Source organism: Prunus avium, chromosome 3 (genome assembly GCF_965620075.1).
Source record: "Prunus avium chromosome 3, drPruAviu1.hap1.1, whole genome shotgun sequence".
NCBI lineage: Eukaryota > Viridiplantae > Streptophyta > Magnoliopsida > Rosales > Rosaceae > Prunus > Prunus avium.
Genome location: NC_142286.1, coordinates 37930352 through 37955107, shown reverse-complemented (window position 1 = coordinate 37955107; position 24756 = coordinate 37930352). Strand labels below are relative to the sequence as shown.

The 24756-nt window shown below is 38.5% G+C and overlaps 5 protein-coding genes across 9 annotated transcripts; 4 read left to right on the top strand and 1 right to left on the bottom strand.

The window, feature by feature from the left end:
- Positions 1 to 377: 377 nt before the first annotated feature.
- LOC110755550 (RNA-binding KH domain-containing protein) lies at positions 378 to 3821 on the top strand (the record flags this gene model as incomplete). Of its 5 annotated transcripts, XR_015834610.1 has the most annotated exon segments (7): positions 378 to 803; positions 908 to 1165; positions 1302 to 1568; positions 1754 to 1821; positions 2212 to 2282; positions 3302 to 3417; positions 3514 to 3821. XR_015834610.1 is itself a non-coding variant. In XM_088250859.1 (6 exon segments), coding segments are annotated over 5 exon segments (1068 nt in total), but the record flags the coding sequence as incomplete, so codon positions are not given.
- A 3344-nt stretch (positions 3822 to 7165) lies between these two features.
- On the bottom strand, positions 7166 to 7652 carry LOC110755542 (uncharacterized). Its single transcript, XM_021956769.2, has one exon. It carries the CDS (start codon positions 7479 to 7481, stop codon positions 7320 to 7322), a length of 162 nt encoding a protein of 53 aa, XP_021812461.1. The 5' UTR covers positions 7482 to 7652; the 3' UTR covers positions 7166 to 7319.
- A 179-nt stretch (positions 7653 to 7831) lies between these two features.
- LOC110755595 (Pentatricopeptide repeat (PPR) superfamily protein) lies at positions 7832 to 12489 on the top strand. Its single transcript, XM_021956826.2, has one exon. It carries the CDS (start codon positions 8188 to 8190, stop codon positions 12007 to 12009), a length of 3822 nt encoding a protein of 1273 aa, XP_021812518.2. The 5' UTR covers positions 7832 to 8187; the 3' UTR covers positions 12010 to 12489.
- Positions 12490 to 15975: 3486 nt separating this feature from the next.
- On the top strand, positions 15976 to 17165 carry CASP5 (casparian strip membrane protein 1). Its single transcript, XM_021956827.2, has 3 exons — positions 15976 to 16387; positions 16481 to 16604; positions 16703 to 17165. Exons 1-3 carry the CDS (start codon positions 16158 to 16160, stop codon positions 16916 to 16918), a joined length of 570 nt encoding a protein of 189 aa, XP_021812519.2. The 5' UTR covers positions 15976 to 16157; the 3' UTR covers positions 16919 to 17165.
- Positions 17166 to 20052: 2887 nt separating this feature from the next.
- LOC148296096 (uncharacterized) lies at positions 20053 to 21177 on the top strand. The gene is made up of 2 exons (XM_088250701.1): positions 20053 to 20116; positions 20207 to 21177. The coding sequence occupies exons 1-2, from the start codon at positions 20053 to 20055 to the stop codon at positions 21175 to 21177; spliced, it is 1035 nt and encodes a 344-aa protein (XP_088106827.1).
- Positions 21178 to 24756: the final 3579 nt, after the last annotated feature.

The window sequence follows — 24756 nt, the reverse complement described above, 5'->3', positions numbered from 1 at the left end:
TATTTTGGCATCTTTTAGCTGAAGAGAGCAGCGCTGCTCTGCATTTTTCGAAAGCAAGTTCGGCATTTCTGATTTGGTCTAGATATTATCATCTTTTATGTTAATTATCCGTGATTCCGTTCTTTGGACCCTTAACATTATATCAAATTTGCATGCTGGCAAGTTATGAACCTTGATATGCATTTTGGTGGACAGCTCTATATAGTATGTAGGTTGTGTATAATCTTTGGTCTGCCCCCCTTAATAAATGGTCAGCACTTTTCTGGAACATGGTAATATGCTTTATTGGATCTGGAGACATGCAATTGTCCAGTATATATCTGTGGAGTATCTTTGTTGTACATATTCATATAAATTTGTTATGGTTGCGGCTTCAGATATCTGGGGAGGCTCCTCTTGTTAAGAAGGCTCTTTTTCAAATAGCATCTCGCCTTCATGATAACCCATCACGATCTCAGCATTTGCTTACATCTGCGGTGCCTATGTACACTTCTGGTGGTTCGCTCATGGGTCCATCTGGTGGTCCACCGATAGTGGGAATAGCTCCATTGATGGGTCCTTATGGAGGGTATAAAGGTGATGTTGGAGACTGGTCACGCTCCTTGTACTCGGCTCCAAGAGATGATGCTTCTTCAAAAGAATTTTCTATTCGCTTGGTTTGTCCAACTGCTAATATTGGAGGTGTGATTGGGAAGGGTGGTGTCATAATTAATCAAATCAGACAGGATTCTGGGGCTGTCATTAAAGTTGATAGTTCAACATCTGAAGGAGATGATTGCTTAATTACTGTATCAGCAAAGGAGGTGAAGTACTACTCCATTTGTTTTGTGTTTCAAGCTGTATCAATGGAAGATTTTACATCATCATTTTGTTATTTGTTATTTGTTTTTAACATGTACTATTTCAGTTCTTTGAAGACCCATACTCGGCAACTGTAGAAGCAGCAGTGCGTTTGCAACCCAGATGCAGCGAGAAAGTAGAAAGAGATTCAGGAATTATCTCATTTACAACCCGCCTTCTTGTTCCAACATCACGAATTGGCTGCTTAATTGGTAAAGGAGGAGCGATTGTAACTGAGATGAGGAGAATTACTAAAGCTAATATTCGCATACTTTCTAAGGAAAGTCTGCCCAAAATCGCATCTGAAGATGATGAGATGGTGCAGGTGTGCTCAGAATTTTCCTGACTATCGTGTTTTCTTGTGTCATTTATAATTTTTAGTTTTGGTAATGCGTTTAGAGTTTTCCTTGATTTAGCTGATATCATACGAATACTGACAATCTTGTGTTTTAATTCCACAGATTTCTGGAGATCTTGATATTGCTAAGGACGCTCTTATACAAGTAGTTACCCGATTAAGAGCAAACCTTTTTGACAGGGAAGGTGCAGGGTCTGCGTTCCTGCCAGTTTTGCCTTATCTTCCTGTGTCAGCAGATGGTTCAGATGGTCCAAATTATGACAGTAGAGATGGTAAAAGACATGGGCGTGGGCATTCTTACTCTGCCGGCTATGGTGGCTCAAGTGATTTTGCAACAAATGACAGTTATGGAAGTTATGGTGGTTCACAGGTATCTTTTTACTGCTATTTCTAGACCATTCTTTTAAGAATTAAGGTGAATGAATACTTGCTTGAAGGTTTGCTTCTTTACTTAGTTCCATCTTTCATTAGATTCTGTTTGTTATTATTATTTTTTAATATTGCCACCTATATCTTCATTTGTTCCTTCACAATTTTTCTTCATACCATATGTAGATTGGTGGTAGCGGCAGCGCTTATGGAGCCTATGGAGCTTATTCTTCTGGACGGAGTGGTAGTTCTGGGTAAAACTTTTCTTCCATGGTCTTCTCTATCTTGGCTTGCCCCTTCTTAATTTCAACTCCTCTCCTCCCCTTTTTATCTGCATTTTCCTGTTCTTTTGCTATTTTGCCACAAGTGTATATCGATCAGCTAGCTTTATACCGAATTTTAGGTGACAACTTCAAGTTAGTGTAAATCTCTTGTTGAGTATTCATAAAATTTGAATTTTCAAACTTTGTAGTAACAATTCATGAAACTCAGTTACAAAGAGCTCTAAATAGAGTTATCCGGTTTTATGCATATGAGCAGGAGGCATCTGATGTTGGTTTTATTAATTAAGTAACAGGTCATTTTTTTCCCGTAAATACCAATCTTGAAACGCATTAATCCTGATTTGAAGCTCATGATATCAGGTTATCTAGCCAGAACCCTGTTTCTCGGAGGAGAAACTATGGTTACTAATATTTGATGATGGTACCAGCAGGTAGACTATGGTTGTCTTTTGAGATTTTCTTGTCTGTTTATAACTGGCATTACCCTTGGCCAGTCATTTGATATCGTAACCTATCCAATCTCCCTGTATATAAAATGCTGATGCTCTTGTTTTCCCTTTTTTGCCTTTCCCATCCCATCAAAACAGCTGAGTTCTATGAAGCCTGAAGCCAGCCTACTGTCTGCCTAAACCGGAAGATGAACCAGCATATGACATAGTCATGGCCCACCTTGACGCTTCTACTTAAATGTCCAAGAAACCAAAATTCCCAAGCTTCCCTAGAACCTATATATCCAGCATTTCCCATGTTGCTGTTTTTCCTGATACACTTTTAGGATATGAAGCCATGTTACTTCAATCTTGCCAATGTACTAGTGTTTATTACCTATGCTTGTCAGTTATGTAGTTGAATTACTTTGTGGTTTTAATTCAGATGTTGTTGATTATGGAAAACTTAACCACTTTGTGATCTAGCTGATTGTTGTATCATCTGATTGCAGGCATTTATTATTTTACTTCTGTATCATTCGTATTACCTTTTTGGTTTACAACATCTGTTGTGTGTGAATTCTATCTGCGTCAAAATAAATTATTGAGGACTACCAGTCTGAAATTAGTTTTGATTAAAGTGAGAATTTGTTTATTCACATATAACACAAACACACACCCACACCCACACCCACACACATTTCAAAGTTATTTGTAGTACCATGTGAGCAGAATGCGTATGTTATGCTAATAGAGCAGGATGTGTGATTGAAGCTCAATGTGACAACACACTTTGGGGGAATTCTAGTATATTGGAGGAATCTGTTTCCAGAGTAGCCACTACTGTGTAAGCTGTGTGCCTGGTGGTGTTCATGTTTGAGCTTTATTAGACACCTGGTTGTATTTTATTAATCAAATTCCATGCTTCAAAGATTTGCTGTTTTTGGCAATTTTTGGTCGACTCAGAATTCAATTGCAAATTTCCTTGAAGTTATGCTTCCGGCAGTTTTGTTTGTGTTCAGGTAAGTTTGGAGTTTTCTTGAATGGTATGGTTGATGGATGGTGGAACTTCGGATCTTAACTTTTGAAGGCCTATTCTGAAACTTGTGGGTTTGGTTGAAACTAAATGATTCAAGTGGTAGGTTAACTACTTGTGTTATGTGTGCTAGCTGTGTCACTGTCTAGCTATGGTTAGAAGTTTTCTAAGTCTCTTGTACAACAATGCATTTGGCAGGTTCTATGAATGCCGTTGGCATGATACAGGCATTGGTTGTTGCAAACACAATTTAAGCAGGCATATCCTCTGTTGGTTGAGTACATAGTCTGATGGGCATGATGCTTCCCTATTGCATATTGTTTGTCATGGCACTGGATGGCCTCAGCTTCTTTTTTCTGCTTTTCTTTTGTTTTGGTCTGGGGTGGGGATTGGGAGAGGTTGGGGCAAGGTTTGCTGGTTGTGTATATGTCGGGGCCAAGGCCTCCTATGCTTTTAACCAAATGGACCAAGTTTCATGGCAATGGAGTTTTGATATAATTCCTTCAGTTTCACGTTGCTGATATGTATTTGTGTTATGTTTATGTTTTCTTCTTTTTTAAGGGGTAGAGTAGTATGTGTTTTGAAGGCAGTACTTGATATGAAATGCATCAAGAAAATGCCTACCACCAGGTTACCCACTTTGATATGAACCCATTTTTTGCATGAGAAACTATAATTCAGACTTCAAAATATTATAAAGTGGTGTGTCTGCAAATGAGGCGATGAAGCCTCACCCCGTTAGTTACGTCGGCACAAGCCAACAAACACAAACTTTTTGAATACTTTTGCAACTTGCAGAGGTGAAAGGGGCTGTCGATGATTTGCCTTGATTTCTTTTGATAGAATTAACATTTTAAGTTGTTAATAGGGTTCTTTGTCATAAAAATAATGTAAGTAATGATTGCCTTGATTTCTCATGCAACATTTTTCACTTCATTTTCCCACAAGGCAGGGCATGAAACATTTTCTCACGTAGACTTGTCAAACATAAAAAAGAAAATAATTTCCTACGAACCAAATGACTCCCTACATTGTCACGTCGGCGATGCGTAGACATTACTTGCGCTAAACGGCGATGCTTGGACATTACCTGTGATAAAGTTAAAAACTAGTTGATCGACTATATAAAATCATATGGCCGACATGAAACGTAGTGCGACCAAGAAAAAATGATAAATGCAAAAGCAGCTAGTCATGTAGCATAAGATCAGATGATAGCAAGCATTTTGGGGTAAAGACAATCTAAGTTTAGTGACCGCACAATCTGAAACTCAAATTGGTTGGGATGCGGCCAAATGTAGTAAATTTACTCACCTCACCTAACTCATTCCTAATCGACGAGGGTACACCTTCTGAATCTGAAGAGAGCCATGCCATACCATTCATTCAATTTAAGCAATCAAATCAAATCAAAAGCTACGCTATGACTTGAATGGCTTCTCAGAAAAGCAACAAGAAAGTGAACATTAGGTGATGGAGATGTATCTTTCGGCTTAATATCTCTTTGGTTTATGCACCCATGCAAAGTCACATCCAAACTCTTTGGTTTATGCACCCCTGAAAAACTCCCTCTAAGTTACTCATTTTCCCCACAGATTCCTGTCCATTGGATAAAGGACTTTGATCGGACAGTTCTGGAGCTGCTTCTGCTTTGTACAAAAGCTGAGATCATTAATACTTACTTAGATGTCATGGAGACAAGAGAAAACAGCTTTTGCCAATTTCTTTATTTATTTATGAGCAAGCTAGTCTCTCTCTCTCTCTCCCTCTCTCTCTATATATCTATGCTCATTCGTCCAAACACTGCCAAGAGGGCTTTGCAGTCCAATCGGCTTCTTCTTCTCTGCCTGTTTCCAAAGCTTTCCTTCCCTCTTTGGGACAATGCCTTGTTTTCTTGTTGAAATAAGTAGAGGGTTGAGTTTCCATTTTTCTACAAGGGAATGTTGTCTTTCTTCTTTCGGAAAATTCCTACCCTGCCTTGACTTTTATTTTTCCTGGTTTCTTACACATTTGGATCTATTTGATTGGTTGGTCATATTATTATGCGACTTTATTTGTATATGCTGTTATGGTATTTTCATCTAAAGTCTTGCATGTGGAAATGAGGCATGTGGTGCAGCCAAGGATGACTTGCCGGCAATACTTAGCTTGTCATTCTCCAATATGCGCATGTTGTTGTGAGAATGAGTTGATCGGCAAGTCGTCTCTGGCTACATTATTGCCTCCTTTTCTCATGCTAGATTTATGATGATGGTTGCAGCCATGCAAATTGCAATAGAGAAGTGGTCGTGATGGGTCCAAAATTAAAGGCTTGTTTCTGGCTTATTTCTTTCTTTATCCGCGCGCGCGCACACACACATATATATATATATATATACAGAAATTCTCTTATGCGGACATCCGGACGTTATTATCGTGTGGACGCAGTGTATTTTGTACTACCCCTCTTTGTTTTCCTGCCTGTTTACAATAGGATCCGCACGATAATAACGTGCGGACATCCGGATAAGAGAATAACTGTATATATATATATATATATATATATATATATATATATATATATGTTTCGATCAGACTATTTCATCTAATGTATCACATACTTTGCAGATGGAAAACGCCTGTAAATTTGTTGCAAGCTTCGAACTTGTATCAGCTGCTGGCTGCCTACAACTGCTTAATCAGCCAGCCTCGTGAAACTTTATGCTTGTTTCTCATGGAAAGATCACAACGCAAGACTAGGGATGGCAAGTTGAAGGCACACTGTCCTTTCCTTGTCTGCTAACTTGATATTTTGTATATACAGGACATTATGCCTGACCCTGCAATTTTGTATACGCAAGTTGCAAACTTTGCACCACTTTGACTATGGTTAACTTATCACTGTGGTGTTTGGGGTAGTTGGGAACTTGGAATTGGATTCTTTTTTATCAGAACATATGATATATATCATTATATAATATGTATCCAATTTACTCATTACATGATTATGTTAAATGAAATTTAGAACTAATCTACAGCGATTATTTTTTAATGGGGTGATAGCTCATACACTACACGGATGTTGGGATTTGAATCCAAAACCCTCGTCAGTCCTTACCCCCTAGAGATTATTAAAGGCTATGTGGGGTCATCAACTTATACCGAAATTTAGACAAAAGATTGTGTTTTTGTCCTCGCAAAAATTGTGTGAGGTCCACTCACAGTAGTAGCTATCATACTCTCATTATTGCGAGAGGCAGGGGAACCCACATAAGTCTCTGTTTCTCCGAAATTTGGTCCAAAATGGTACCACAAATGGTTGGTGATCAGGGGGCAGAGTCAGGACTCAGTATTTGGAAGGCTAAACGTAAAATATCAAGTTTAATTACATACATGTTTTTGGCTTATTGGGTAAAACTATTACCAATAAGACTACTAGATTGAAATGAGTAGTTTACATTTCGTATGATTTTACTACTATATTCATATTGAAATGCAATTTTGAGAAATATTGAGTAGTAAGGGGACCAGAGACTTAAATGTAATAATTTTTCTTTACATTTAACAGAATTAAATAGTGGGGCGCCAAGGCCACTTCTCGTGTTTAGCATACCTCTGCCTCTTGTAATGGGAATAACAAAAAGTTTTATCCCTATTGCATGAGAGTTTCCCCCTCGTAGGCTGAAAAACTTGGCTGATTTCTAAGGCAAAACGCTAAACATTATTTCTGCCTTGGTCAACATATCTAGAATAGTCATTTAATCTCTCTTGCCCGCATTTTTCACACCAAGGAAAGTTCTTATGCGCAGCTCAGATTTGCTTCATTTTTGAGATACAGGCAACAAAATAACAAATAAAATTACCTACCGAATTAACAATAACAAATTAACACCGCCCATAATAAGCAATCAAACACATTTCCATCTGGAGTTGTACATAAGAAAAAGTGATAGCAAAATCACATAATTCAACTAGAAACCCGAAAAAGGGAAGCAAAGGAGGAAACAGAGGAGGGGAGGGGAGAGCTACAGAGATATAAAACCTTCCTTGATCAGCAAACCGAACATGAGAACAAGGAGGCCGATTGCGATGGACTGATTTGGAGACACCAGAGTCTGAGAATAAGCAAATAAGGTCATTGCTGCACCCACTAATCCAATCACAAACGCACTCAAGTTCCGATTCATTTTTCTTTGGGAAAGAGGAAAACTTCAATGCTGATGATATTTGAGGATTTTGGTGGATGATGAGATGAGAACACAAGACAGGGCAACTATCTGTATGTGTTTGGAGCTTAAGCCAATTAAAGGTCAACTCTTTTTCTCTCGCATCACAAGGGCAATGCCCCTTCAGTGTCCTCAAAGAGTGCCGCAAGTCAACCCCTTAGGTGGGATCATGGATAATTAATCAATTCGATTAGATGGCGATTTAATTACATTTAGACTTTTTGTCTTCTTCTATAAAAGACGGGATTCAAACACAGCACATCGAGTATGAGGCTGCTGTTAACTACTTGAGCTACAATCGCCTTGCCACAAAACACGAAAACAAGGTAATTTGGTTTCGGTTATATGCAAAAAGGCTTCATCTGGTGCCGTTCTGAGTTCTGCTGAGAACCGTCATGGCCCAAAGCACCTACAATGCATGCAGGCCTTACATAAATGATAGGCCCAATATGTTGCATACGATCGAAAAGCCCAAAGTATTGCAACCTATTGAAAAGCCCAACATACAAATAGTATCGTTCATAGAAGCGAAACGACGTTATCTTATGTCGTTCCTTAGCTCCCTCCACAGACTGAGAGACAGTCAGTCAGACACCAACCTCAAACTCTGCCGAGTGCTGAGAGCTCCAAGAGCCAAAGCACATAACTATATGTAGGCCTTACATAGATGAGACGGAGCACCACCACCACCTCCTCCACCATAGCTTTCTGCAATGGAATGCTCCAAGTTTTATATGCTCTCTCACCTCATAAGCCCTATATCAAACAGGTTCGTTCTCTTTACTCTCTGTTCTCACTTTTCAACGCTAAATACCAGTTCTCAACCACCACTTGTCTCGCATACGCTTCATTCCCCTCGTCTTCAACGACCCCAAATAACAATACCCAGATAGATTTATCTTCTATTTGTTGCTCTGGTATTGCCCAATCTGTCATTTCTAGATGTTCCCACTTTTCTGAGAAGAATAAAGGCAAAGGCTTTGCTAACGCGTCTCTAAAAGACCTTCTTTTGGAGATTTCGGATATAGTACCTGAATACACGCGTAGACTTAGGCGGGTTTCGGAGGTGAAGCCTGAAGATGTGCTTGGATTATTACTCGGTTTTCAATTTCAGTGTGGGAAAGTTGGATTTGAAGCTAGCAAGGTTGAGTCTTTGTGGGAAATTTTCAAACGGGTTAATGGACAAAGTACGGGTTTTAAGCATCTATCTCAGTCGTGCGAGGTCATGGCCTCGATGCTTGTTCGAGTGCGGTTGCTTAGAGAAGTTGAATTCTTGCTTTCCACAATGGAAAGCCAAGGAATTTTATTGGATAGTCATGAAGTTTTCAGTAATTTGATTGAAGGGTGTGTTGATTCTGGTGAATCAGAAATGGCCATTTCTATGTATGATCGTATGAGGCGCCGTTTACTCCCTTCATTATCGTGTTATGATGCTCTTCTTGATCATTTGGTTAAAATGAAGAAGACCCAATTGGCTTTTCGAGTTTGTTGGGATATGACAGAAATGGGTATTGATTTGAGAGGTGTGAAGAAGGCCACAATTGAGGATGTCATTGGACTCCTTTGCAAGGATGGAAAGCTTCTGGAAGCAAGAAATCTCATCAAGAAGGCTATGGCTTTTGAACTCAAGCCTAGTAACTTAGTTCTATATGAAATTACTTATGGTTATTGTGAGAAGAAGGACTTTGATGATTTGCTGAGTTTCCATGCTGAAATCAAATGTGCACCTGATGTTCTGGCTGGGAATAGGATTATGCATTCTCAATGTAGTAATTTTGGAACAGGAAAGGCAGAACTGTTTTTGCGAGAATTGGAACATTTAGGCTTCAATCCTGATGAGATAACCTTTGGTATCATGATTGGCTGGAGTTGTCGTGAACGAAAACTAAAAAATGCCTTCATTTACCTGTCACAGATGTTGTCAAGACGACTAAAGCCCCATAACTGTACCTATAATGCTCTTATCAGTGCTGTCTTTATGGGGGATATGTGGAAGCATGCCCAGGAAATCTTTGATGAGATGGTGGATAGGGGGACAATGCCTGATTTATCGACGTTCAGAATTCTCTTAGCAGGCTATTGTAAAGCTAGACAATTTGATGAAGCAAAAAGGATAGTGTTTGACATGGCAAGCCATGGATTAATTCAAAACTCGTCAGCAGAGGATTCACTATCCAAAGCATTTATAATTTTGGGTTTCAATCCATTATCTGTGAGGTTGAAGAGAGACAATGATGTGGGGTTTTCTTCAACTGAGTTTTATGATTATCTTGGGAATGGACTTTATTTGGATACAGACCTGGATGAGTATGAGAAGAGAGTCACTTGGATCCTAGAAGATTGCATGGTACCTGATTATAATTCATTTATGATGAAAGAATGCACTCTTGGAAATTTGAAGGGTGCATTGATGTTGGTAGATGAAATGGTCCGGTGGGGGCAAGACTTGTCATCTTCTACCTTCTCTGCCTTAATGAAAGGGTTCTCTGCATCCCCTTCACATATTAAGGGTATCACCGCTGTTGTGGATAAAAAGCCTCACTTAGTAAATCAGTTAGACCAAGAAACTTTAAATTTACTCGTCCAAGCATACATGAAGAAAGGGTTTATATGTGATGGAAGGATAATATTGGATGGAATGTTCCGAAGGCATCTGAAAATCAAGAACGAGACATATACTGCTGTAATTAAAGGTTTGTGCAAGAGAGGAAATTTGAAGGAGCTGCATGCTTGTTGGAATAATGCTCAACAGAACAGATGGTTACCCAGGTTGGAAGATTGTAAAGCATTAATGGAATGTCTTTGCAAGAAAGAGATGCTAAGGGAAGCACTACAGCTTCTTGAAAGCATGCTGATATCCTTGCCTCACCAACGGTTAGATATATGCCATATGTTCCTTGAAAAGCTTTCTGTTACAGGCTTTACAAGAATTGCGCACATATTGTTGGAAGAACTTGAACAGCGCGGTGGCATCCTGGATCATGTGGCTTATAGCTATCTTATAAGAGGATTGTGTAAGGAGAAAACTTTTCCTGTAGCATTTGCGATACTGGAAAATATGCTGGCTAGAAATTTGGCACCATGGTTGGACGATTCTGTCCTATTAATTTCTCAGCTGTGTAGGGCTGGTAGGTATGAAAAGGCCATTTATTTGAAAGAGACTGGTCTAAGAGAAAGGCCTTTGTCTTCACTTTCCATTGATCGTGCATTAATTGAAGGCTGTTGTATGGCAGGGAAGGTTGGAGAGGCAACCACTATATTACGGAATATGTTGTTAAAGGGGATACTTCCTGATACTGAAACTTACAATATTTTGGTTCAGGGTCATTGCAAGGTTAACAACTTAAAGAAAGTGAGGGAGCTACTTGGTGTCATGATAAGGAAAAACTTCAGCATTTCACTTGCAACTTTCCGCAATTTGGTGTGTTTGATGTGTGCGGAAGGTAGGGTTCTTTATGCAGTGAATCTGAAGGAGCTCATGCATGGACTAAGTGAGCCTCACGATCTCACCATTTACAATATTCTGATTTTCTATCTTTTCCAAACTGGGAATACTTTGATTGTGAATAACGTGTTAGATCATTTGCAAGAGAAGAAATTGCTACTGAATGAAGTAACGTATAATTTTCTTGTATATGGGTTTTCTCGGTGTAAAGATGTGTCAACTGCTGTGGAAATTCTGTCTACTATGATCTCTAAGGAATTTAGGCCAAGCAACCGCAACTTGAGAATAGTTATGACCAGCCTGTGTGGGATTGGGGAGCTCGAGAAAGCCTTGGAGTTGAGTCGAGAAATGGAATCAAGAGGTTGGGTTCATGATTCAATCATTCAAAATGCCATTGTTGAGGACCTTCTTTCTCATGGTAAGCTTCAAGAAGCAGAAAAGTTTCTGGACAGGATGGTAGAGAAATGTCTAATTCCTGAGAATATCAACTATGATAATCTAATTAAACGTTTTTGCTCGTGTGGACGACTGAGCAAGGCAGTTGATCTTCTAAACATAATGTTGAAGAAAGGAAATCTTCCAGACGCTACTAGTTATGACTCTGTCACCAGCTCTTGCTGTGCAGTTAATCAACTGGACCAAGCTATGGATTTTCATACTGAGATGCTGGATAGAAATCTCAAGCCAAGCATCAACACATGGGAAATTCTTGTCCACAATCTGTGCCAAGATGGACAAACTGCAGAAGCAGAAAGGCTCTTGCTTTCTATGGTTTGCGTAGGTGAAACAGTGAGCAGGGAGATATATTCTTCTGTAATTAATAGGTATCGCTTAGAAAAGAATCTCAGGAAGACATCAGAGCTCATGCAAGCAATGCAACAGAGTGGTTTTGAGCCAGACTTTGAGACACACTGGTCTCTCATAAGCAATCTAAGCAATTCTAGTGACAAGGACAATGCAAACAGCAGCCGGGGTTTCCTGGCAAGGCTTCTTTCTTCAAGTGGATTTTCTCGGCAAAAGGATTCGAAGACCAAACTGGGTTAACACAGTAATCATTCATTCTTTCTTTCTCTAACGACTCGTGGTTAGTTGTTGATGTTTTTATCCACTAAGTGGCTTGTGACTTTAGTAAGCCACCATCTTTAGATGCTTTGATGGTTTATAACTACAGTCTACAATGGAATCTCAAGTCTCTTGTAAGGTAGCGTAGCGTCTATGAGTGAGGTTGTCAAATCTAAAAAGAGTTGTACATACCTGTAGCTATAAATGCAACGATGGTTTCTGGTAAAAGACATTTTATTTATCAGAAGATTAGGTCTCTTACCATAGTTCTAATATTTCGCATGGTTATAAAGGGCGGACTGTAAGAATATGGCAAGGGGTTCAACCCAAATTCTCAACAAAACTCAAAAGCTGTTCTTTTTGCCTTTGGGTTCTACTTTGTAGATGATGCTCGAGCTTCAAAAAAGCCTTTGAACAATGAAGGAAAGGCCGGAGAGAGAAATATCCTTATCTGCTTTTGTTTACTGTACCAAAATGTGAATTTGCCTCAAGAGCTATATATGAGCACTAGTAAATGGGTGGAGTAGAAAGATAAGCAGGAGCTGATTTAATTTTGGGAGGCATCAAGCGCATCTTTTGGTTGATGTGAGAGAAATGCAATACATACTTGCCTAATTTAGTCTATCCTATCATGTGCGCAAACTAAATATGGATTGATTTTAACATAGAGCTAATGCACTTTGGAACAAATTAAGCAAACAGAACTGAGTTAATGTAAAGAGAATTAAAGATGAAACTACCAGTTTCAATTTATAAAAAAACCAGGCCAATATTGTGTTTGTACCAAACAAGATATCATCAAGGTATTAGTAATGCAAACAGGCACTAACAATGTGTCCTCGACTTTTTGGCTACATGCAACCTAACATCCTCCTCATCAGGCGCAGCGCCTCCACAACTCTCGCTTGACGACTGCAGTTGTGTGCTTGGCGCCGACTACATGACCTTCCTCATTTCTTCCTCCCACTGGCTTTGGCTTTTAGTGGACTGAGCATGAACACGAGCATGAGCATGTTGTGGTAGTCTAGGAACGGGTGTCGGCCACCATGGTATCACAACTTGGAATAACCCGCAGTTCAAACCATAATCAATAGTAAACTTTTTATCCAGTTTCGACTGGATTCTTGTACGAATGTTGAACATGACAATCTCATAATCTATAACTAGATAGATAATTTCCTCGTTGTTTGGGTCCAAAGCCATACATTCAGAAGCTAGAACGTCTCGTCTCTTCCGAACCATGTCTTCCTCCAGTATATAACTTGTCTTGTTCTCCAAGCACAACTTTTCAAATCCTCCATGATACTCTTCTTTATTCACATTCACGTCCCAAACTAAAAAAGTATTGGTAGCCAATTCAAAGTCAAACATCTTGAGACGCCCTCCATACACACCCAGGCAAGAAAGTATTATGTTGCCGTCAAAATGATGATCCCTCAGATTAATGAGACGACATTTATAATCACCATTGTTGATTATGAAGGGATCCAACTCCAGGAGAAAGTGTCCACCACCCTTCCAATACAACATTCTGTTGTAAGCATTAGCAAAGCAAATATGAAATTTGACAGTACCGAGCATAATATCTTGTGGGGATGACACAATTGTCTCTCTCCATTGACCAGTCTCTGAGGAGAAGATCTGCACTTTGAATTTGCTGTATTCTTTCCCATAACAGGGACAAATTAATCTCACAACCTTGCACCTGTAATTGGTATTAAGCTCTGCAATATTATTACTATTATGCCCTTTCGGGTCATCATCATTTGTATACTTATTATACAAGGGAAGATCGCACATAAACCCCTCTGGCAAAGGTACTGTCTGTTCGTGACATGGAGGTGCGGGCGGAAGAGCAATCCATTGTTGGGTGTATGGATTGCAGATGTAGTAATTACGTTCATAATACTCGCCTGTGTAACACAAAAGTAGGTCATTATACGTACCTGCCACCTCCGGCTCTTGTTGGATCAAAGAGCCAAGAAACTTCTTGAATCTTCTGAAAAAAGGCTTCAGGGGATCGGACATTCTATTGAGCAAATCTCTCTTTTTGTTTATTAGAATGATTGGCGTTTGCTGATGATGATATTCTCTTTGTAGAGATACAAAGCGGCCAATGAAATACGGATCCGATATGAGAGTGCACCAACGCTTTGACACGCACTTGCATTGATAAACCAACTTATAGCAACGGAGTCGACAAAGAATCTCCACCACTACAACATCCGGGAGATCATCGAATATCGGATTCAAAGTATGATGATGGTTCAGTATTGCTGCAAGGGATGACTTTCCACCATACCTTCCTTTGATATTACCAACTCTCATGGCGTCTCACAAAACACAACTTGAGTAAAAGAACACAAATCGATATACACATGCATATAGGGTTTTTAATTGGGCTTCTCATATATAGGTCCATTTTCACCAACATGTAAGGACTCTCCCTTTATAATTGCAATCCACCCTCACCAATTAAGCAAATAATATGTCCATAATTTTTTAAGAATTTACAGAATATGAAGTTTCTATGAACTCTTATTATAAATTTTGAGGTGGTACACCTTGGGAAATTTTCAAAATTCAATAAATAGATTTGCAATTAAATTCAAATCAAATATGATAATTAATTTCCTACAGATCAATAACTTATTGGTTTTACAAATCCATAGAATTTGGATCAACAACAATTTCTGCGTGGATTACACCGAATATCTCTCATCATAATTAGAATTATGCCAAATTTTCTAGTTTTTAATTACACCAGTTCAACGGGAGAAAGAACTCTTTTGTATTTGGAATAAGTGTGGCCTTTTTATAGCCTTGTATATTGCTTTGTATTGGTGCCAAATTAGAAATAATTAATCGACTTTTTCCCATCTTATAATAAAGTATAAACAGTGGAAAGAAAAATAAAACCTAAAAATTTGTAGCTTGATGTGGGTTGGGCTAGTTTAAGTCCCCTTAATCCATAAATTAGATTAATTTAAACCAGATTCGTCAGGAATTTGGGCTTAAAGCCCAACCTTAGCCCAAATATGATATATAGTTTCTGCTTTGAATTTTAGTTTGGGCTCCCACCATAGGAGATGAAAGCATGAAACGAACAATTAAAAGAGGAGCAACGTGTGACGATCAGAAAGAGGCCAAACGACAGAATCGCGAACCGTCACCAACGGTCAAGCCTCTGGAACAATGTACCAACCTTGGAGCTCGCAAGCAAGTCCACGCTTCCAGCATCAGGCACAGCTTTTGGTGGCTAAAGGATAATATAAATGAGAAAAGCTTACCAACTCTTCGGTAACAAAACCAACGCAGATAACATTGTTAAACAACCTGGTGGGGAATTTGGAAAAGTGCTAATGGAAAAGAATCAAGATTATTCTAGATCCAAATACCTAGATAAGATGATAAATCTTATGCCATGGTTGTAAACAAAAATTGATAAAAATAACTACTAATCTTGGAGACTCGAGGATTTCTAGGAGCAATGATCCCTTAATTTGTGCCGGATTTGCATTTTGGATTTAGGGTTTTTACAGATATTACACAAGTGAAGTAATATGTGGATCTTTTTTTCCCCATATCATTGACCAACTCAGTTTCCCTTTGCACCCCCAGAGATGTCTAACTGCCCCCATTATTCATATTTCACAAGCTCCCCCATTTTCTCTCTGCTCACCAGGGACATATGCCATATGTTTCCAATTTGGTCGCTTAGTAACTTCCCCAATTCGGGTCCAAATTTGATGTGGTTGGAAAGTGGTGGTGACCTCATAAGTGGTCTAAAATATTTGAATAATAGAGCAAGTACGAGTAGGTAGTCTTTACACATCACAATTCATGTGTTCAGTCCACCCAAACTCCTGGCAGGGACAAGCTTTTTCTTTTTATATGAATTTTTCGTCTGATAAGATGTTTTTCAAGCGATAAGGTCCTGATGCAAACGTAGAGTTGATGGGTTTTTCAAGTCAATGAAGACTACCAAAAAGCTACTAAAATACCACCCTGTGCTAGCTTTTCTGCATGCATATAAACACATGCACAATTCGCTTCCAGCTCATAGTTTCAAAGCCCATCTCTCAAACACCAGAGTTTAACCAGTCACCAAATTTAATTTACAGTGAAACATGAAGGTAGGAGGAGCTATTGAGCTTGGTGAGTCCAAAAGCACTTCAAGCACCCCAAAAATTGGAGGGGTGAACAGAGGGGCATCCATACTAGACTTCATTCTCAGGATCATTGCTTTTCTTGGTACCTTAGTAAGTGCAATAGCCATGGGAACCACTAGGGAAAGGCTTCCCTTCTTCACTCAGTTCCTTCAGTTCAGGGCCGAGTACGATGATCTTCCAACATTCACGTATGTGTTCCGGAACATCAAGTTTTCTGTGTTCATGAATATCTTTTCTGCTACATATATAAACTAATAAACTTCTGCTTCTTTTAAGAACAGGTTTTTCGTGGTTGCCAATTCCGTCGTGTGTGCATATCTGGTGTTTTCTCTAGCCCTTTCCATCTTCCACATCGTACGAAGCAACGCCAAAAGGAGCAGAATTATCTTGATCTTCTTCGACACGGTAATACCTAATTAAGATTTTTTTTTTTTTTTTTTTGCAACTATAACATCATGCTATCCATTATGCTTCCTCTTGTCTTATACGATTGTGTTGTGTAGGCAATGTTGGCTCTTCTGACGGCAGGTGCCTCTGCAGCAGCAGCTATTGTATACTTGGCACACAAGGGAAATGCCAAGGCAAATTGGTTTGCCATCTGCCAGCAATTCAACTCCTTCTGCGAGCGCATCTCTGGCTCCTTAATTGGATCTTTTGTAGGAGTTGTTGTTTTTATACTCTTAATCTTGCTCTCAGCTGCAGCCCTCTCTCGACGCTGAGTGTCAGTCTCATGCATTCTAAACGATGCACCTATATATATGTGTTGATTATAGTGCATCAGTATGTCAGTTCTGTGTGTATTTGCAAGGGACAGATTGAAACGAATGTCGTATTAATGTATTTCATTTCCTTTCCTTGCTCAATATTGTAACTCAATTTGGCTGTCAATTCTATTTGCTGTAACTCCTTTCCTTGATCAATATTGTATCTCAATTTGGCTGTCAATTATATATAATAATGACATGAGAGCACTGGCTCACCAATCCGATCTGAGACTTAAATCTGTGGTGTGTTTAAATGGACTTAGGTCTGGAATCAAACAAAACATGCATGAGATCACTCTTATCTGCTTCAATTAAGCTACAGCCAGGCTTTAAGCCCAAATTCCTGACCAATTTATTATTAGCAATAGTCTAACCAAGACTAAATTAATCTAATTATGGAAAGTTGTATTTTAGCCCTAAACCCTAAAATAATTTGACAAAAATGTCATGCAAAAAATTTATTCCTAAAAATGATACACTTCTGAATTTTAAATAATACACGGTTTAAAAGTATATTAGAATATTTTAACAGTATAGCCAAACGGATATACTCGTTAAATATATTCCAATATTTAAATAGTATAGCCGACCGGCTATACTCTTGAAATGTATTAGAATATTCTAATAGTCCAGCTGACCGGCTATACTCGTTAAATATATTCGAATATTTAAATAGTATAGCCGTGCAGCGGAATACTTGAAATATATTAGAATATTCTAAAGGTATCACCCCGCGGCTATACTAGTTAAATATATTCGAATATTTAAATCGTATAGCCGCGCGGCTATACTCTTGCAATATATTCGAATATTTAAATAGTATAGCCGCACACCTATACTCTTGAAATAAATTAGAATATTCTAACCGTAGCGCGGCTATACGCTTGAAATATACATATATAAGAATATTCTATGGAAATAGCCCTATATGCCACCAATTTTATAATCTTAACTAAAAATACCACCCCTCCCCAATTTTTGTACAACTATCACCTATAAATATAAAATTATTGTCCACTTATTGCTGAATTTTCACAAGTTCAGAAAGTTTATTCTCTCTTAGGTCACTCAGCTCTCTCTCTTTCTCTTTGGTTTCTGTCTAATGCAGCTCTATGTGTCTCTCTTGGCTCTCTCTCTCTCTAGCGCAACTCTCTGTCCCTCTCTTTGCTCTCTTTCTCATAGCGCAGCTCTTTCTCTCTCTAGCTTCGTTATGTCTTTTTCTCCCTCTGTTCGGTCTCTTGCTCTCTGTTTGGAATCGCGAACCCCTCCCTTTAGGTACGTCTTCTGAATAGCTGCTTGCAACCTTGAAGCTTTAGTGGATCGCCGACCTCGAAAAGGTAGTGTTGATGGTTATTTTCTTAAAATCAGTGGGATTATGTGAAATGTGTTATATTTTGATTGTTTGGGTTTGTGTTAAATTCGTTTTGGCTTTAATTGCTTTGGGTTAGGTTTTGTTGAATATTCATGCTCAGTCATCTGGGTTTGTACCAATTGCACTTAGATTGGTCTGGATATGTGAATCTTGAAACTTGGGATTTTCCATTTGATGTAGTAGATCTGTATAGTGTGATTGTTGATGTATTACTGGTGTACTGCTGTTGTGTTCCTCTTATTTTACTGTCGTATTGCTGTTATGTTGATGTTATATTGCTATTATATTGCTTTTATATTGTGGTTATATTGCTATTGTATTGTATGGTTATTGTGGTTATATTGTGTTAATGAAATGTTGTTTTGTCATGGTCAGAAATGGAGACAATTGTTATTCTTGTGTGCTACAATGGAAAATGGGTCACCTCGAAGAAGATGTGCAAATACGAAGGGGGTGAGTCAAAAGGCTTAATAGTTCCACGGACCATCAAATTTGCTGAACTGTTGGACCGTGTGCATCAGATTGGTAATACAAACAGCAAGGAAGAGAAGGTTAGCTTAAAATTCTCAGTTTTGGTGGCCTCGAATGAGTCGAAGCACATAAAGATTGAGGACGATGATGATGTCAAATTTTTTATGAAGTACAATTCTGAGGTAACACCTTCAAAACTAGCTCCCTTACTCGTGAGTATAGAAGATAAAGGACTGACAAATGATGTAGTTGATAGTAAGCATATCACGACAGATAGTAGTCGGATGGGTCGTTCTTTAGTTGCCATTGTTGAAAGCAATTAAGTAACTTGGAATAATACAAATGGCACTGATGTGGGAGGTGAAGTAGGGACAGATTTTATGGATATGATTGATTTTAGCGAGGTGGATCAGATGCATGGCAGTGATAATGGTACTGAAAGAAATGAAGTGTCAGTGTACTCTGCCCCTCCTATTTTGGGCTGCTTGAACACATCTGCCCAACTGCCAATAATGCATTTAGGAGGAGAATCCGAACCCATTTGTGAACATTATTGGAATCAAATAGGTGAACAGAACCGGTACAATGAAGCCGGTGTAAATGATGGAGAAGTATATTTGGATAGGGGATTTTCGCGAAGTGAAAAAAATCCAAAAATTACAGTTGGGCAAATTTTCTCTACTAAGAAAGCATTGTTGATGGAGTTACAGTTGATGGCATTAAGAGGCCACTTTGAATTTAAGGTGCAATTGTCTTGCACTAAGAGGTTGCTTGTGGTTTGTTGTCAACGTCCATGCCCATGGCGAGTCCGAGCATCGAGAGTTGGAGAATACAGCTTCATGATTGTGAGGTGTACAACTGTCCATGAATGTGATTTGAGGTTTGTAAGTGACAACCATCGTCAAGCAACTGCAGCACTTGTAGCCACTTCATTTAAAAGGAAGTTTAAGGATTCTCGGACAATATACACAGCAAGTGACATTATGAGAAATGTGAAACACAAGTTTGGTTTCAGCATCCATTATTCGAAAGCTTGGAAAGCAAGGGAGTTAGCTCTATTGTCCATTAGAGGATCAGCAGAGGAGGCATATTATATCCTTCCAGCTTATTGCTATGAATTGGAGCGTTGAATCCCGGCACAAAAACACACATCCAAACTGATGAGAACAATCACTTTGTGTATTTCTTTATGGCGGTTGGCGCATTTATTAGAGGGTTTCGTTCTTCCATGCGCCCAGTGATAGCCATGGATGCCACTCATTTAAAATCCAAGTACAAGGGTGTTATGTTTGTAGCAAATGCATTCGATGGTAATTGAAATATATATCCTCTTGCTTTTGGGATCGGGGATTTGGAGACGGATGCATCATGGCATTGGTTTTTCACTAAACTTCATGAAGCCATTGGTGAGTGTCCCAATCTTGTTATTATTTCTGATCGCAATGTTAGCATAGAGAATGTGTGGAACAAAGTTTTTCCAACTGCGCAACATGGCATATGCTTTTATCATATGAAGGGGAACATGAAACGCACTTGCAAGTTGAAAAAGCATGATCACATACTTATGCACTTTGAGAAGGCTGCGAAATCTTATTTCATTGCTGAATTTGATTGTCATTTTCGCAAGATCAAGCCAAAGGAACATGTTGCTCAATATCTTGAAGAGGCAGGGTTACATAAGTGGTCTAGAGCTCACATGGATGGACGCCGCTACAATGTAATGACAACAAATATTGCGGAGTCAATCAACTCAGTCCTTAGGTTTGCAAAAATGATGCCAGTGGTTCATTTGATAGGGGAAATTATTAATCTCCTTGTGAAATGGTTCACCGAACGTCGTGACTTGGCTTTGAATTGCACAACAACATTGTGCCCCAATTTTGGAGAGAAGAAGTTGAGGAACAGGTTGGAGGATGCTGCAAGGATGAATGTGGTTAAAGTAAATAATGCACAGTATAATGTTTTGGACGGTTATATGGACGGGCTCGTAGATTTGACGAACAACAGTTGTAGTTGTAGAAAGTTTCAGCTTGACCAGTTACCTTGCAAGCATGTAGTTGCAGTTTGCCGCTTCTTGAAAGTAAATGTATACTCAAAGGCTTCTTGGTATTACACTCGGAAAACTTGGATGGATGCTTATTCGGATAGCATCTACCCGGTACAGCCTCACGGAATGTGGGATATTCCTGAAGATGTTCGAAGTCAAGTTGTGTTGCCTCCCATGGCAAGGGTCATGCCAGGCAGACGAAAGAAGATAAGAATTCCCTCGCACGGAGAGGGCACCATTAGAAGAAAGTGCTCAAGGTGTGGTTCTGCAGGCCACAATAAAAGCACCTGTAAAAACAATATTCCATTGCGCAATGTATCTTAGACAATATGATTTGTGTTGCTTTGGTAGGTCATGTAACATTTACTTTTATTTGTGGTGGGTTTCGAGTATCACAAGTTGAGGATGCAAGTGCACGAGCCGTTTGGTAGTATAGCATATGTAAGTGCGAGGTCGATCCCACGAGGATTGGTGATTGAATGATCCAATTCATTTCCCCTACATAAAACAAAAATGAAAAAGAAAATAAATAAAGCAAGAAAAAAGGAAATAACTCAAGCAAATAAGTTCCCAAGTTCAATTAGATTAATGGATTGATTCTAGCTAAAGTATGATTAAGCCATGGTGTTTGGTCAAAACCTTGTGTTCCTAATTCCCTAATTTGATCATTTGTTGTCTAACCTAAAACTAAGCATTAGGAACCCATTAAGCATAGAAGAACAATTTAAACAACCAAGCATGTATCTAATCCCTGTTGTCGAATGTCCATACATACTCTTCTTATCCATAGTTCAATTCGAATTAAAGCATGGTGTCTACTCTTAATTCAAACCAAGATAGCTAACATGCAAGCCTAAATGGTGATCAATCATTCAAACTAGCATATTAACTTATAAGCATAATGAATAAGAACAAAAATCATAATTGAAACTTGGAAACTAATTAAACTTGAATACTTAAGAAAGAATGTACATTACAAATAAAAGTAAAGTAGAACTTGAAAAACTTAAGGAGAATTTCAGCACAAATATTTCATTACAACAATTGAAAACTAGAAAGGAAACTAAGAGAATTTGAGGGAGAGAAGGGAAGGGAGCTCTAGAGAAGTGTTTGAGAGCTCCCCCCCTTGGGGTGTGATTTATGAAGCTTGAAGGCTTCTCTATTTATAGGGCTAAGAGGGAGGAACAACATGATGAAATCCAACACCACCATTCCTCTTTTAATACAACCCATAACTCACACTTCATCTTGTCTATGTTAGTGTGGTTGGAATCAATCTCATCCCATACTTCTTTTGCTGCACCTCAAGCTTTCTTCACATGGGATCAAAGGTGATCAATTGTGGCTGCCTTTTGCTGCCAACCCATGTGGTTGCCTTTTGGTTGCTGAAAAATGAGTTTTCTGAACCAGTCTTGGTGTAGGAAGGCCAGAGGTTTCAAAACGTATCCAATGGTGCTCAAATTTGGATATGTTATAATAGACACCCATTGGAACAACTTCTATGAAGAAAGTATTCCCATCGGAGCAGTAGAAGTGTGCGTTTTGGGCCTTACAAGTTGGCAGCCGAACAGAGACTGGAATTGACTTCATTTCATTTCTTTGCTTTACATGCATGCACATGCTTTCTCTATAATAACTCCAGCATGTACCAACTTGCTCCTTTAGAATTTCATAGCTGGAATGCCTCCCCACTTCACTCATTATGTTGGATCCAAAGTCAGTTGCAGCATGGGTGAGGCACATGGCTTAAAGGAGGAGACAAGGCTCAAAGCTGGCAGCTGCAAATCCTGCTGAGCAAGGTTGGGTGTTGGACGGGCTGAGCACTCCACAAATATCCAATTGGGCTGAATTTTGGATATGTTATACTAGACACCCAATTGAACAACTTTCATGAAGATCTTCACCTCATCCGAGCCCCAGAGAATGCTGATCCAAGGCCAAGAAGTTGACCTACGAAACTGGGCTGGAAATGGGCTGTAGCCAAAATGTGTTTGTCTTTAAGCTCATATTCCTCATATGCCAATCAGCCCTTAACATGCATGGATTGCATCATTTCCTATCCAAAGTCATCATTGTTACCTAAATGTCAATTAACTGAAAGATAAACACAAAAAGGATTAAAAGCACAAGTTTAACTCAAAAACATAACCAAATCATAAGCTAGAAGGGTACAAAATGATATACAATTATGAACCGATCAAATACCCCCAAACCTAGATTTTGCTAGTCCTCGAGCAAAACAACACAAAACAAAGTTAAAAACAAAACAAGAAGTTAACTAAACCACTTCCGCAGGTAACTCGATTGCATTGAGCATATGCAACAAGCCTTTAAACCTCTAGGCATCCCTAGTAGGAGGAGTTGTGTCTCCTGAGGGTTTAACAGAAACGATACCCACAAACGTTTTACTAACTCTACAAAACAAGGTGGTTAGAAAACTTATTAGATTTGTTAGTCCTTAAGCAAAATAAAATAAACACAAAAACCAAAATAAAAATAATTACAAAACCAAAATAAATAAATAAAAAATGTAAAAAGTAAACTCAAAACAATCTTTCCGAACATTTTCTGAAGAGAAATGACTCATGCACATGACTCAAAAGTTAAAACTCAATTTTAGACATTATTTACAAGGCGGCAAAGTTCAAAGCACAACATGCTCAAAGTGTATAGTGTGATAGCCAAATGCAACAAATTCTCCAATCTTAGTTTTTACACAATTTCAAAAATCATACCAAACACAAATGCAACTTCAAATCTCACCAAAGTTGTCCTCTCACAAATGAATCACTCAGAAGAGGGCTACAATGCAACACTCAATTATAAACATGAGATTAGAGTTAAATCATAAGGGACTTAACTCAAAAATAGGAAGATGAAGAACTTGCATTAATATGATCTCAAGAAGGATGCCAAACACTTAAAAGTAGAAAAATGAATGCAATTCAACCACATGACATTTAAGATCAATTTAGGTCTTTATTATAGGTTGTAATGAGGCCAAGGGTGTAAGGTGAGTGAGAAATGAAAGGTATGGATAATACAAAGTCCAAGGAACTCAAAATGTAAGAGCATAAAATAATAGTTTACAAGACTTCGAATCATCACGATTAGATTTTTTTCTTTTACATGATCAAAACTCCTTATACCTTCATTTACATTGATTCACACTCCTTTCCAAACACCAATTTATTTTGAAGGCCCAAAAATGAATTTTCAATCAACCACCACTTAATCACAACTTTTTTTTTTTTTTTTCTTTTCTTTCACCAATTGTGTGAATTTCTTTTTTTTTTTTTTTCTTTATGTAATATCCCTTCCCAAACTTAGCATGAAAAACACATCCGAATTAGAGCTCATGAGTTCCTTAGAAAGGTAAATATTTGTTTTTCGGGCTAAGGCGAGGAAATATAATTGGTAAAATGAAAGAAAAGGTTTACATGTAGGCTCAAAATGGTTAACAATGGAAAATCATGCTTAAGCATGCATAAGGTTAGCTTGAAAGGCACAAACGATCCAAAGAGGGCCTTAATATCATTTCTTAAATGTCATGTAATCAAATTGCACAAGAATGAGTAACTTTTAAGTGCTCAACCAAATCAATGAATAATGAGATCAAACAACAACTCAGATGACAAGAAAAGTAAGAATATGTGTATAACACTCATGAATTGAAGCACAAGGCTCAAAGCTCACATTATATGGTTATACAAGTCTAATTCATGCTTGATACAATTCTTTGGATCATGCAAGTCCCTCAACTAGAGAATTATGAAACAAATGGCAAGTGCGTAGAGGGTTTCAAACATATCATGCTAGAACGATGCCATTTAGTGAATAACAAATTTTTTTTTTTTTTTTAAAGCATTTTCAATCAAGTCATTTAAACATTCATCACAATCT

Excerpts from the sequence above, each read along its gene's own strand:
- LOC110755542 (XM_021956769.2), bottom strand. The coding sequence starts at position 7,481 with ATGAATCGGAACTTGAGTGCGTTTGTGATTGGATTAGTGGGTGCAGCA.
- LOC110755595 (XM_021956826.2), top strand. The coding sequence starts at position 8,188 with ATGAGACGGAGCACCACCACCACCTCCTCCACCATAGCTTTCTGCAAT.
- CASP5 (XM_021956827.2), top strand. The coding sequence starts at position 16,158 with ATGAAGGTAGGAGGAGCTATTGAGCTTGGTGAGTCCAAAAGCACTTCA. Across the intron at positions 16,388-16,480 it reads GATGATCTTCCAACATTCAC|GTTTTTCGTGGTTGCCAATT; the intron begins GTATGTGTTCCG and ends TTTTAAGAACAG. Across the intron at positions 16,605-16,702 it reads TCTTGATCTTCTTCGACACG|GCAATGTTGGCTCTTCTGAC; the intron begins GTAATACCTAAT and ends TGTGTTGTGTAG.
- LOC148296096 (XM_088250701.1), top strand. The coding sequence starts at position 20,053 with ATGGATGCCACTCATTTAAAATCCAAGTACAAGGGTGTTATGTTTGTA. Across the intron at positions 20,117-20,206 it reads TGTAGCAAATGCATTCGATG|CCATTGGTGAGTGTCCCAAT; the intron begins GTAATTGAAATA and ends AACTTCATGAAG.